This window comes from Aquarana catesbeiana, linkage group LG02 (assembly GCF_042186555.1).
Source record: "Aquarana catesbeiana isolate 2022-GZ linkage group LG02, ASM4218655v1, whole genome shotgun sequence".
Lineage (NCBI taxonomy): Eukaryota > Metazoa > Chordata > Amphibia > Anura > Ranidae > Aquarana > Aquarana catesbeiana.
The window spans coordinates 590,744,728-590,760,154 of record NC_133325.1 but is presented as its reverse complement, the minus strand read 5'-3'; the positions used below and the strand labels follow the sequence as shown (position 1 = coordinate 590,760,154).

At 37.1% G+C, this 15,427-nt stretch overlaps 1 protein-coding gene across 1 annotated transcript in view; it reads left to right on the top strand.

Annotated features, from left to right (window-relative positions):
- Positions 1 to 7,396, top strand: part of CCDC80 (coiled-coil domain containing 80) — a 218,158-nt gene extending 210,762 nt beyond the window's left edge. Inside the window, exons 7-8 of the mRNA XM_073616268.1 lie at positions 3,350 to 3,430; positions 4,398 to 7,396. Of these exons, the coding sequence (XP_073472369.1) occupies positions 3,350 to 3,430; positions 4,398 to 4,747 (431 nt within the window). The 3' untranslated portion in view covers positions 4,748 to 7,396. The remainder of the gene's footprint in view (positions 1 to 3,349; positions 3,431 to 4,397) is intronic.
- Positions 7,397 to 15,427: the final 8,031 nt, after the last annotated feature.

Genomic DNA, 15,427 nt, shown 5'->3' with positions numbered 1-15,427 from the left:
CCATTACATTTTTGTAAATATTTTATTATATCTTTTCATGTGACAACACTGAAGAAATGACACTTTGCTACAATGTAAAGTAGTGAGTGTAAAGCTTGTATAACAGTGTCAATTTGCTGTCCCCTCAAAATAACTCAAAACACAGCCCTTAATGTCTAAACTGCTGGCAACAAAAGTGAGTACACCCCTAAGTGTAAATGTCCAAATTGGGCCCAAAGTGTCAATATTTTTTTTGGCCACCATTATTTTCCAGCACTGCCTTAACCCTCTTAGGCATGGAGTTCACCAGAGGTTCACAGGTTGCCACTGGAGTCCTCTTCCACTCCTCCAGGATGACATCATGGAGCTGGTGGATGTTATAGACCTTGCGCTCCTCCACCTTCCATTTGAGGATGCTCTACAGATGCTCAATAGGGTTTAGGTCTGGAGACATGCTTGGCCAGTCCATCAGCTTTACCCTCAGCTTCTTTAGCAAGGCAGTGGTCATCTTGGAGGTGTATTTGGGGTCAGTATTATGTTGGAATATTGCCCTGCAGCTTTACTATGTCACAGCACATGTTGGCATTCATGGTTCCCTCAATGAACTGTAGCTCCCCAGTGTCGGCAGCACTCATGCAGCCCCAGACCATGACACTTCCACCACCATGCTTGACTGTAGGCAAGACACACTTGTCTTTGTACTCCACACCTGGTTGCCGCCACACACGCTTGACACCATCTGAACCAAATAAGTTTATCTTGGTCTCATCAGACCACAAGACATGGTTTCAGTAATCCATGTCCTTAGTCTGCTTGTCTTCAGCAAACTGTGGGCTTTCTTGTGCATCATCTTTAGAAGAGGCTTCCATCTGGGACGACAGCCATCCATACCAATTTGATGCAGTGTGCGGCCTATGGTCTGAGCACTGACAGGCTGACCCTCCACCCCTTCAACCTCTGCAGCAATGCTGGCAGCACTCATACGTTTATTTCCCAAAGACAACCTCTGGATATGACGCTGAGAAGTGCACTCAACTTCTTTAGTCGACCATGGCGAGGCCTGTTCTGAGTGGAACCTGTCCTGTTAAACTGCTGTATGGCCTTGGCCACCGTGCTGCAGCTCAGTTTCAGGGTATTGGCAATCTTCTTATAGCCTAGGCCATCTTTTTGTAGAGCAGTAATTCTTTTTTTCAGGTCCTCAGACAGTTCTTTGCCATGAGGTGCCATGTTGAGCTTCCAGTAACCAGTATGAGAGAGAGAGCGATAACACCAAATTTAACACATCTGCTCCCCATTTAACACACCTGAGACCTTGTAACATTAACAAGTCACATGACACCGGGGAGGGAAAATACCTAATTGGGCCCAATTTGGACATTTTCACTTAGGGGTGTACTCACTTTTGTTGCCATTGGTTTAGACATTAATGGCTGTGTGTTGTGTAATTTCTTCAGTGTTGTCACATGCAAAGATATAATAAAATATTTACAAAAATATGAGGGGGTGTACTCACTTTTGTGAGATACTGTATATATATATATATATATATATATATATATATATATATATATATACACACACACACACACACACACACACACACACACTCGTAGACTGTGTATATATATATTTATTTATTGCACACACAAATATACTGCCTGTACTGACTGAATATACTGTATATATAGCTGTGTAAGCAGCCGAATATAGTGTGGGGCATGGACTTAGTCCCCCTGAGCCATGATTGGCAAAGGCACCCTGGCCAATTACGGCTCTCGCTGAGGAGTGTGCTGTGATTGACCAAAGCATGCAGGTCAGGTGTATGCTTTGGCCAATCATCATACAGCAATGCAAGGCGGTCTTGCAGTGCATTATGGGGCGTTCGAATTTGCTGCAAACGCCCCATAAAATTTGCTGTTCCGCGAACACCCGATGTTCGAGTCGAACTTGCGTTCCACTCAAACTCGAAGCTCATCCCTACCTACAAAAAGGTACCAGAGATGCCTGTTTGATTTGAAAAACCCCATTAGGGTGCACCTTTTAGCCCAGAACAGACTTGAGTTTAGTTAGTGACTAGGACAAGTAGATGTTGACTGCTAACTGCAATGTTGTTCATGTTAAATAATACAAACATATTGCAGAATGCGTGAAATCAATGTTGAGGTGTAACAAGGAAAAGCCATGGATCAACGTATGTAAATAAGACCTATGCCACAAATCAGACAATTAAAAAAATGACATATAGTGTACAGACTCACAGATAGTAAATTTCATATATGAGGCCAGCAGCATAGAGATAGCCCTGTTGAACCTCAACAGATAGACCTCCTGATCCTGATCCATGTACAGTACATGTTCACAAACAAGTAATATAACATGAATATAAACTGATCCAAATGTTATGTATATAAGTAATACATAGAGACAAGGCATATTGCAGAAAACATGAGGCAAGTGTTGTGGCATATTCACTGGTATCCTAAAAGGATCAGTGCCATCTGTCAGTGGTACCTATCAGTAACACCTATCAGTGCCCTTCAGTGCCGCCCATCAGTGCCATCTTATCAGTGGCCATCAGTGCCGCCTTATCTGTCCCTATCAGTGCCGCCTTATCTGTGTCTATCAGTGCCCCTCAGTTTCGCCTCATCAGCCCATATCAAAGAAGGAGAAAAATGACCTGTTTGCAAAATTTTATAACAAACTATGAAACATGATTTTTTTTTTTCAAAATTTTCCATCTTTTTTTGTTTGTTTAGCAAAAAATAAAAACCCCAGTGGTGATTAAATACCACCAAAAGAAAGCTCTATTTGTGTGAAAACAAAGTATAAAAATTTAATTTGGGTACAGTGTTACATGACCACGCAATTGTCATTCAAAGAGTGACAACACTGAAAGCTGAAAATTGGTCTGGGCAGGAGGGGGGTTTAAGTGCCCAGTAAGCGAGTGGTTAAAAATTGTACTTGTTTCATCTTTTTAAATCTGATGTATTAAATAAAATTTGATATTTTTTTATTACACGTTATAATTTCTAGTTTATTAGCACCTTTAAAGTCCCTCCCTTCCCATTTCTATTTGTATCAGTTGACAGAGGCCTTTAGCCTGCTGTCGGCTGAGAATGGGTTATAGGAGTGCAGAACAAAACTGCACCCTTGTGATCCACAGAAGTGGTAGGGCCAAAAAAGCTTTGGCCATACTTCTCCTTTATTATGTTTAAGTCATTGAGATATTTTTGATTAATCCTGCATACTGTATGTGTAATATGTACTAGCGTAATATAAACTTTGTAATATGTTATTAATTATGTGAAATCACTAGCAGTAGAGGAACTACATGGTAAAAATTGTAAAAAATCAACTGTTTTTTTTTTAGGACTACGACACATGGCCATTTTGAAAATGGTTGGCATTGGTGTTGAAGGAGGTGGTGTTTTGGAACTCTACCCGATCAATGGTAAGAATAAAAAGATGAATTATAGGATGCATGTGGCCTATTTAAAAAGTTCAAATTTCCTATTTTGTCAATTTAAAAAACATTTTTGAATGTTTTATTCCATCCTAGACCAAGATGAATCCATAATGTTTAATCAAGGAAATAGAATTAAAGAATTTTAGTAACTGTGACATAATCATTTTTATTTTCACTTCTTCCAAAATTATGTTTTAATACAGGAGGTCCAATAGGAAGAACTAGGACCTTAATGGGATGGGCCTCCAGTGTTTCTTCCCTCTCCCATTTCTTTATAACCTTATACCAATTCAGTGTGTAGAATCAGCCATCCCTTCATGTGTTTCACTTACTCACTGCTTGGGATCAATTTATATATAAACATTTTTATTAAAATTCATTAGCTACCTTTTATTTTGGGAAAATGTAATTCTCAATTCACTACAGGCTTCAATTTAAAAAAAATATTGTTTATATCCCCCCCACCCCCCCACCTTTATATTTTTTAAAGATAGCTTGTACATTTTTGTTTGTAATTCATGTATGAAACATTAATAAAATATATTTTTGATCAATATACTGATGGCACCATAGTTGTTCAAACACAAATATTATCTAGGGTCGGCATCTCTGTTCTGGCCTGAGGGGCCTCAGATGAATCATGTGAATTCTGGTGCCTGTGCAGTTCTTGGCTGTGCTCACAAATGTTTAACACATATCAGCTTCCCTGCTCAAGTGAATAGGCTGCCCTATGCTATTGCCTAATATGCCAAAATAGCAGCAAAAAATGTACTGCGTTGCCCAGGTATGAAATCAACCTTAGTGATAAAAGGTACAGGTTTTAAAAACATCCTATTGCTATATATTGTGACATGTCAGACATTTATTGATGCAGACTTGTTACAGAAAGATCTACTTTAACCTTACTCTTTTAATCAGATTGATAACATGTAACTTTTTATGACCATCACAGGAAGCTCCAGCGTTGAGAGAGAAGATCTTTCCTTTAACTTGGTGAAAGACATAAGAAATTACTTTCAAGTCAGTCCTGAATATTTCTCCATGCTCCTGGTTGGCAAAGATGGCAATGTAAAATCTTGGTATCCTTCACCCATGTGGTCTATGGCAATTGTGTATGATCTAATTGACTCTATGCAGCTCAGGCGACAGGAAATGGCTATTCAACAGTCACTCGGAATGCGCTGCCCGGAAGATGAATATGGAGGATATGGTTACCATGGTTATCCTCACCAGGGATATGAAGATGGCTATCAGGATGATCATCGACACCATGAGGGATACTACCATAGATATCATGACTAACATGTATTTGGCTAAGACAGATATTATTGATAGGAATCTAAATGTGTAAAGACAAGTTTCAGAATGATAAAGGCGATATATAGTTTTTCCATGCATATTTTAAGAAAATGGTTTAAGCAAAGACTGCTCAGTCTTTACTTTATTCCTTTCCTATGAAGATATTTTTCATATGTATTTATTTAAAAATGCTACAGACTCACTCTTGACTGTTTGCCAAGTAGGCCATAAGCATATTTTATCTAATGACATTTGTTGGCTTCAATAGCCCCTCCAATATTTAGAAATAATTCCCATATAATTATCATTTTAAAAGTTTAACTTTTTTAAATCATTGCAGACGTTTATGATTTCTAAGTCTTTACTATATTAAAATATGCCACGGGAACATACCTCTACTGGGCTCTGCTCAGCTCATGTTGCATATATTGCGCACTTAAGACATTAGGCTCAGTTAACAAAAGCAAAACACGTGTTACTTTTAATACTACGTGTTAACTTTTCATGTTTCATGTTCATCTTTGTGGTTCTATCCACCAGCCCCTACATCACTATTGTGTCCTGTAGTGGTGTAGGGGCTAGCAGACGGAACCACAGAGGGCAGCGTGGGAGCAGACATCCACCACCCCAGGAAGTGTGTCGGAATAGAGCCAAGATCCAAGTTAGCAACTGATGGGAAAAAGAAATATTAGGCATTTTCTTTTGCAAGCAACTCTTTTTTTTTTTTTTTTTTTTTTTTTTTTACATTTTTCGAATAGTAACAGAGTTGCTTGAAAATGCATTTATTTTCGGTCAGCGAGCTGTGTATAAAGGAAAGCATGAAAATGAGTCATCTGATGTTGTGATAAAATACCAATTCATGAAAAATGAAGACTTTCAACGATAAAATGCCAATTTCATGCAAATAAATGATAGCACACAAATATGTATGTTAAACATTTGTAGGGAATTTATCATGAGACACAATAGTGCATCAATTTTAAAGTCCAATTTAAATCTTATACCTTATTTCTTCTCCTCATCCTGTAGCAACAAATGTAATTTTTTATCTATTTTTATTTGGAATTCCCTTTTCTCATTACGTGTCCTTAGTCATTCTTGCACTAACTCAGAAACGTCACAGGTTCCCACTCAAACAGTAGTTCTTCTAGTATGCTGCAGCCTTAGCCAACTAAATAATTCAGTGATCCACACAGTGGTATCAACTAATTTGTGTTTTGAACCCATATAAATGAAATGTGGCTCTCTACTGCCTTAAAAAACAGTGTGTCATAATTATTTTTACTCTATGAAAGAAGTCCCTATAGTCAGTAGTTCAGCTTTAGTTCATTGGTTTGGCACATAAAATATCTGCTTCCACTCTCTGTCTAGCCAACAGGTGCTCCTTAAGGCATCATCTAAAGCAGTCGTCCTCAACCTCAGTCCTCAAGTACCCCCAACGGGCCATGTTTTGGGAACTTCTCTTAGATAAAATAGCTCTTATCAATACCATGTCATTGATATTGATTTAAAGCAGCTGTACAAAGTAAAGGAAAACATGGTCTGTTGGGGGTACTTGAGGACTGAAGTTGAGAACCACTGATCTAAAGCACTTTGACATGTTGCATGTCAACCACAGATCATTTATTTTTTATTTAATATCTAAAATGTTCAAAAAGCTTTTTTTTTTGTTTTATGTGGCACCTTTTATGTATATTTTGTTTAAACAATAGATTTAAACTTCCATAGACAGTTAACTAGTCTGAAGCTTCACCTTTAAATGGCCTGCATTAGCTTTTTATGCAGTACATTCCAGAAGAATTATAGTAAAGGAATTCCAGTGAGGTCACTTCAATAGACTGGCACAGAAAAAAAAAAAGGGATTTTCCATTCAAACTCTCTTTAGGTCCATTAGAGTAAAGCGATACCTATGTGGAGTCTCTGAAATATAGGCTATTACATATATTACGTTTTGTAAGTAGGATTTATTGGAAAAAATAAAAAATTCTTTGTAAACCTAAATGTAACTTTGCACCATTCTACTATGCTCCCCTTGTGTTCAAGAATTTAAATACACCACATGTCCTTCCAAAAAAGGGTTCCACATTAGCAGACTTTACTCTGACTAAATACATTTTTTTATATTTATATTCTAAGATGATCTTGTTCAGAGTGTTTATATCGGAAAACCCTGTCCTCCTTTAAAGGTTTCATCCATTTCTTTACCGAAGAGGTTTATGACGGATAATATGGTTTGCATTGAAAATAAGGCAGGACCTCTTTCTGTGCTGGTGATGGAGTATTTTTTGTATGCAACTCACTGTGTATAACAGGCCATAATTTGTATGATGATTGGTAAAGAATTACTCACTGTAATATAAACCACACACAAAAATGACTGAGTAATAATATATAATAGCCAAGCTAACACAACATTCCATCTTGATCATTAAAGCTATAACAAAAAATTGTGGATATAAATCTAGACTGTTGTTCACTATGTGTGTATATATTTATCCATGGAGGTGGATTGTTAAGACCATATACAATTTATTAAATCTGCTGTTCATAATCTGCAAGATGACAGCATTGTAGCACTAGTTTGTAAAGCAAAAATGGTGTGCGATAACAAATACAATGTGCAAACAATCAATAAAGATTTTTTAAAAATAATTATTGCTCACGTGAATTTTTGCAATCTACATATTAAGCACTAGCAGTGATTTGATCAATATAACTGTTTTTTTAAAAGACTTCTAAGGTACCTGTAGATTTAGCTAGATATGGTGTCCATGTGACATCTATGAGAAAGCTACAGGCAATTGAAAACAAAATCTCAAGGAGGTCTAATCATTATTGCTTTCCAAAAAGGAAGTCAGCACTGGCACAGCTGGCAGTGTATTGAGCGGCTCCTCCATCTTCTTAATAAAAATACAACTGGCGTATGAAGATTGCTTTCACAACCTTTTAGAGTGAAAAATATTGTCAGGATTATTTTTTAGAAGTATTTTTTTTTTAGCTTTGCCTGGTGAATGTTACCAATTAAAAGCTTATCTTTCCTGCAGGATGATGTTAAACTACAACCCAGTTAATACATTCCCTGTTTAAAGCTGGATTAAGCCTAGTAGCTGCCCAAAGGTACCCTGCAGGGGTCATTGTGGAATTCATGTCCTGAAAGAGAGGAACAATATAGCTATCCAGACATCCAGTGGTTTGCATCCACTGCAAGTCACAATCCCGCTTGGTCATTTTTATTAGTTCTACCTGGGAAACGAAACCCCAGGCAAGTATAAAGGACATAATAAACACATCGCTGCATTAACCTTTTTGCTGCCAAAGCCATTTATGCATTTTATGCACACACGTATAAAAAAAAAACCCATTGCAGGCCTGAAGATTACGTAAAATCCCCAAACATTATATACAGTATTTTCTGGAAGCAGACACCTTAGAGAAGAAAACATTGATAGTTCCGTTTTTTTATAATCACACAATTTTAGCGAAACGGTTTATGAAACACAGTTTCAGTAAAAAATACACTACGCCCGGTTCACACTGGGGCAGCTTCAAAGTCGCCAGACTCTGAAGCCACCCCCTTACAGCGCAACTTCAGCACAGCTTGCAAACAACTTCTGTAATAGAAGTCAACGCAAGCCGCTCCGAAGTCGCCTCCCAAGTAGTGCAGGAACCTTTTTTTGAGTCACTCTGATTAGATCGGTTCCATTACATTGAATGGAGCGTGACTTGTCAGGCGGCTAAGTCGCCCCAGTGTGAACCGAGCCTAAAATTAATTTTTGCAATATAATGTTTCATTTGTTAGTATAATATTAAAGATGAGGTTGTGCCGAGTAAATAGTTATGCAACATGCCAAGGCTCAAAATGTTGTGCTCCCATGAAACAGCGACAAACTTTGTCACCCTATAATTTCCTTGGGCAGGTCATCAGTTTAGAGTTAACCATGAATAATGGGCCTAAAATTATTGATCTCACTGCAGTGTGCGAGGTGATATGTATTATTTGTAGGTGCAAACATCATTTTTTAGCAACAAGAAGACGTGCGTCTCAGCAAGAACTCTGCTATAGTGTATCTAAAAGCAAAATTCTTTGTGTTTTTTGTTTTAGGGGTTAGAACCCTTGTCATTAAAAAGAAACACTCTTTCTGCTTTTTCTGGTGACCGGAGTCATCTAAAATTTTAAGATGTACCCAGAGCAAAAATAATAAGGCAATCTGCCTACGGGAACACTTGCATCAATGACAACTTTTTCGGCATTTACCCGAAAGAAATGTTCTCTCCTTTTCTGTTGTGTCTACAAAACAGCAAGTGAAGGGAAATGTGTTGATATAGATGGCCAAAAATGTGACATAAGTTTTAACCATTCCCTACTCAATCCAAAACTAAAAACAAGTTTTGGCTTTAGGTATACTTGTTCTTTACAAAGTGTGACAAACTAATAATAAATTGATTAGTGAATGGCTAAAAGGTAATATAGGTGAACATTGTCCAGAATGGTTTCCTCCGATTATTGCTGCTTGGAATTCTGGTTTGGGGATGATAAGTCTTATGCAAAACAGATTATTATTGTTCATTGCTGTGGCTCTTAGCTTTGGATACGGTAAAACTTATGATGTGAAGAGTACACTAGTGGATTTCTGACACAGCTCTGGGCAATGTGCTGTATCATTTATGCCATCCACAAGAGAGAGCTATGTTTCTGGTCAGTGGGAGGAAGAAGGGTCAAGCCTCAAACCTGTGCAAATGGTTCATAGATGTGAGCAAATGCAGATAATGGGAGCAGCTCGTCATACAGTAAGTGAAAATCCATGTGTGATAAAAAAAAATAATTTTTAATTAATAATAATAATAATAATAAATTAATTTAAACCGCGCTGCGTTGTATCAATTATTAATTTTAATATACTAAACCATATAAACACCACTATCTCATACAGTAAAGTGCAAGTGCATGATTAGAAGTGCATATTCCAAAAAACATTTAGCCAAATGCATATAAAGTGTCCATAGTAGTGATAGTTGAACAAAAAAAGAATGGAAAAATAATGTCCAAAAAACAATGTGTATGTAAATCTTCTTTATCCTAGTAAACGTTTAGGAGTGACTGTGTATCTTCCACCAACACCTGCCAAACATCCTACTCACCAGAACTCCATGACACCCATTACAGGTAGTCAGAAGCGCAGAGGGATTAGACCAATGAAGGGAATTCTCCTGATCTCAAATCTTTCCGTCAGACCTCCAGACATCAGTTGGGTAATGAAAGGAAGAGATAGACTCCACTGGGAAGTTTGTCACGATTTATTTAAGAATTTTTAAAATGCCAATATATCCATTGCAGCATGCAATACAAACTTGTGTCGTGTATGCTCTAGCTGCGTTGCAAGGGGCGGAAGTGACGTATCATGCTCAAGGCACCCTACACGTTTTGTCAGCAGGCTCTGACGTCATCAGGGGTCATGTTTCTGGCCAAGTGGTAGTAGACTCCTGGTCACACTCCCCCAAGGTTTCTCAAGTCTTTTGTGGATATGCGGATGTTTGTGACTGCATGTAACACTGTTTAAATTGATGAAGCATTTTAGAACCTCACGCGGTCAGTTCACCTAGTTTTTCAATTATGGCCTTCACTATGAGCAGCAGGATTTTTTAGTACAGACATTTGAATAGACTTTCACCCTTGTTGCAGGACACTTGAATTTTTCCTTGTCAAAAGAAGTTTATTGAGTATACAATATTATAAAGATACATAAAGTAAGTTTACAAGGATCTATAAAGTAAGCTCATTGTTTTACAGTAGGGTTTATATAGGTAAATATCATGAAATTTCAAATATTAAACATTGGGTTCACGTACACCTAAATTAAAGATATATATCATTTCCTTAGTTACTTTTGTAGGTATTTAAATGATTTATACCTACTATACATATTGTTTACAGGTAGAGTGTATATATGTCAAATAAATTCTGATAATGAGCTTTAATCATAAGGTGGAGAAAAGGAAAGAGAAAGAAGAAAAAGGGTAGAAAGGCAGAGGTATGGTCCACAAGGTTGTCCCGCTCGTCAGTTTATTATTCTTTTTAGTTCTCTTTGAAGCCTTAGAATGAGTGTCTCTGTAAGTCATTTAATCTGTTACCATGGCAACAGGACAGAGTCATTGAAGTTTGACCGGAACTGTTGTTTTATCCAAATTTGGAATTTGATTTTGATTGATTGATTTTGATCGATGGCTACCATCTTAGCATGGGACATTGTATTATTCATTCTGTGAATTGTTTCTGCTAGTACCAATGTAGGAGATTTCCATGCCTTGGCCACTGTTTGTTTTGCAGCCGTTATTAGTTGGATCATAAGTTTGAATTGAGAGAGTGTTAACCATTCCGGTTTTAGATTAAGTAAAGTTATATATGGATCTGGTTGTATTATTTTTTTAAATATTTTAGATGCAATCACGAAGACTTCCTTCCAGAAGGTTTGGATTACTGGGCACGTCCACCATATGTGTAAATGTGTGCCTATTTCTGGGCATCCTCGAAAACAAAGAGCTGAGGTATTAGGTGAATTTTTTGCCACTCTAGCGCGTACAAGGTACCAGCGAGTTAGGACTTTATAATTTGTCTCCAGTGCTAAGATGTTAGGTGAAGATGACTTAGATGTGAGCCATATGTTAGACCAGTCCGTGTCTTCTAAAGTTCGTCCCAGGTCCTCCTCCCACCTCTGAACGTAAGAGGGTCTATTAAGTTTTGCTACTCCATATAATTGATTATAAAGTGATGAAATTGTACCTTTAGCAAATGGATCTTTTGTACAGATTGATTCAAAAATGGATAATTGGGATAATGGTGTATCCCCCTTTAGGAATGGTGTATAGAAATTTTTGATTTGGAGATATCTAAATATCTCAGAGTTTGGTAGATCATATTTTTCTCTAAGCGATGGGAATGAAAGGAATGATTTAGATGCTATGAAGTCATTTAGTGTCTGAATGCCTGATGTTGTCCAAGCTTTAAAAGAATTTGGGTAGATCCATGCCGGATAAAAGGCCGGATTTCTGATAAAAGAAAGGAGAGGATTGTGTGGAGATTGTAACTGATATTTGGTTTTTAGTTTATCCCAGAGAGATAAGAAGTGTTTAGTTATGGGATTATGAATTTTAAAGCGGTCTTTAGGATCAAGCCATAATAAGTTTGATATTAATAGAGGGTCATTTTCTGAAGCCTCTATAAATACCCATAATGGGATTTCCTGTTTTGCATGGTATTTGGACAGACTGACCAAATGTGCTGCTCTGTAGTAGTTAGTAAAATTAGGGTATCCCAGGCCTCCTTTATTTTTGGGAAGATGTAGTGTGTGTATAGGTATACGTGGTTTAGAAGAGCCCCATATAAACGAAGTTGCTCTTTTTTGTACTATTCTCAAAAAATAGGAAGGAATTGGAATAGGGAGAACTCTGAATAGATAAAGCAATTTGGGTAGAATAGTCATTTTGATTGCATTAATCTTCCCTATCCAGGATAAAGGAAGCTGCGACCATTGTTTTATTAGATTTGTGATCTGTCCTAATACAGGAGGATAGTTGGTTGAGAATAAGTCAGAATGAGATGCTGTTAAATGAATTCCAAGATATGGGATTGATTTTTCTGCCCATGTGAATGGGAGTGCAGCCCTAGCCGGGATCAATTCCATGTTTGTGAGTGAAATATTAAGCACTAGGCATTTCTTAGGATTAATCATAAGGCCGGATAGGGCTGCAAATCCATCAAGAGCTGGTATTAAGTTAGGACCAGAGACCTGTGGTGATGATAGAAAAAGTAATATATCGTCTGCAAATATACATAATTTGTGTGTAATACCTCCTACTTCAATGCCAGTTATAGTTTGGTTTGTTCTGATGTATTGGGCCATGGGTTCGAGTATAAGGGCAAATAATAAGGGAGATAATGGGCAACCCTGTCGGGTACCTCTTTCGATATTAAAGGCATCAGATTTGTATCCAGCATATTTTATATAGGCTTTGGGTTTATTATATAATGCTTTGATCCATGTTAAAAAGTGGGGTCCAAAACCCCATTTTTGTAATGAATATTGCATATATTGCCAGGATACTGTGTCAAATGCCCTCTTAATATCGAGAGATAGAAAACATAAAGGGATTTTCTGTTTTTTAGCAACATGTGCCAATAACACTGCCCTGCGTATATTATCGCCTGCCTGTCTATTTGGCATGAAGCCTACTTGATCTCTATGTATTAATTTTCCTATAATGCTATTGAGGCGTTTTGCTATTATTTTTGCTAATAATTTAATATCAAGGTTTAACAGAGAGATAGGCCGATAATTCACACAGGAAGTATCATCAGAAAGGGGTTTTGGGATCATACAAACAATTGCCATTAGTGTTTCTTGCCGAAAAGAATGTCCATCTAGAAGTTTGTTAAAAGTTTCAGTGAGAATGGGAGAGAGTATTTCTGAGAATGTTTTATAGTATAAAGCCGAGTAGCCGTCTGGGCCTGGTCTTTTGTTAAGTTTTAGGTCTTTTATGGCGTTAGCAACTTCATCTATAGTTATAGGCTCATCCAAACTGCTTTTTTGATTCTGAGATAACTCAGGTAAGGTTATTTTTGAGAAGAAGGATTCAGCCTCTGTAGGATTAAATTCATTGTTTGTCTTGTATAAAGTTGCGAGATGTGAGTGAAATTTATGGACTATTTTAACTGGATTACAAGTATAAACATTTTTGATAATTTCAAACGTATTGGTTTGAAAGATTTGTTAGTTGAATTTAATGCCCGAGCCAAATATGTACCTGGTTTGTTTGTATTCATGTAGAAATTGTGTTTGGAGCGTTTGAGGGATTTATCAACTGACTCAGTGAGAAATAGATCGTATTCCAATCTAGATTTTTCCAGATGAGATTTTGTACTCTGAGATGGATTATCTTGGAATGATATGTAGGCTGCATTAAAATTGAGTTCTAGTTTTTTTGCTAGATTTTTGCGTTCCCGTTTAAATAGTGCCATTTGTCTTTGTATTGTACCACGCAAGACAGGCTTATGAGCTTCCCACAGTGTTATTGGGGAGATGTCTGTTGTATTATTAATTGATATGTATTCCTTTAAAGCTTGTTCAATGGCCATCTGATGTAGTGGGTGTTTGAGCATTATGTCCGGTAAGTACCACGTTGGGTCATGCGCTTTTGGTATGGCTGAGGCTATAGTAGTGTATACTGCATTATGGTCAGACCACGGAATCGGAATTATATCTGATGCAATAATTTCTGGTATCATTCCTATTGTTAGAAAAATATGATCTATTCTGGTGAATGTTTGATGAGGGTGCGAGAAATAAGTGAATTTCTTTTTCATTGGGTTACTTTCTCTCCACGAATCTACCAGATTGTATTTGGAAAGAAGTTGAGAAAAAGGTAATCTAGAGGTTATTTTGGATCGTGTAAAAGGTAGTTTATCTAGAAATGGGAGGAGGACCTCTATTCTGGTGAATGTTTGATGAGGGTGCGAGAAATAAGTGAATTTCTTTTTCATTGGGTTACTTTCTCTCCACGAATCTACCAGATTGTATTTGGAAAGAAGTTGAGAAAAAGGTAATCTAGAGGTTATTTTGGATCGTGTAAAAGGTAATTTATCTAGAAATGGGAGGAGGACCTGGTTCGAATCCCCACACATTATCACTGTTCCTATTTTGTGTGTATTAATCACTTGTAATATATGTGGGAGGAATGGTGTAGGTTGTTTGTTAGGAGCGTAGTAGGAAATCACCGTGATTGCTGTATCCATTATATAACCCATGAGTATCAGGTATCTACCTTCTGGGTCTTTAATTCCTGATGATAAGGTGAATGGTGTGGATCGGTGAAATGCAATTAGAGTTCCCCTTTGCTTGGTACAGGCAGAAGCCGTGTAAATTTGTTGATAAAAAGGAGAAATATATTTTGGAGTAGAATCTTTGGTGAAGTGTGTTTCTTGGAGGCATACTATGTGAGCCTTTTTGTTATGGAAAGTACGGAAGGCTTTGGTCCTTTTTTGAGGGACATTTATTCCCTGAACATTCAGGGAAAGTATATTCAGTGGTGCCATGGCAACAGATCAAATAGTTTTGACTTACTTTTTGTTATGCAGAGCTGACTGTGCAGATCAACCTGTGTGGACTGAAGAGATGAAAAGATAGAAAAGAAACCAGTGAATTCTGGAGTAAAGAGTAAACAAAAAACATATGAGATTAGATGATACATTGTATAAATTATTTTTTGCAAGTAATCACAATTTACCCATGAAAGAGAATAAATATCTCTCTCAGGGGAATAAGTGCTTTCGTCACACTTCCACATAATATGGTTGGGAGAATGAGGAGGGCTAATGGGGGTACACGGATCTTCCGCTTACAGGAGAGAAGTGCTATGTCAAAAGACATCAAAATGATGTTTCATTAATTGGAGTGCAGAATATAATTTTTGTTGAAATTATTTATTCCAGGGTGGTTGTATATGGTTAGTCTTGCCCTAGGCTAAATAATTCAGTTAGAAAGGTACTTTTAATAACTTTGGTATTGATGAAGATAGTTTGAATTATTTTGGGATTTTAACCCTTTTAGAGTAAACAATTACATATTTTATTCATATGTAACTGTTTAGATATGTTAACTCATAAAATTGAGGTTGTATTGCTTCAGATTA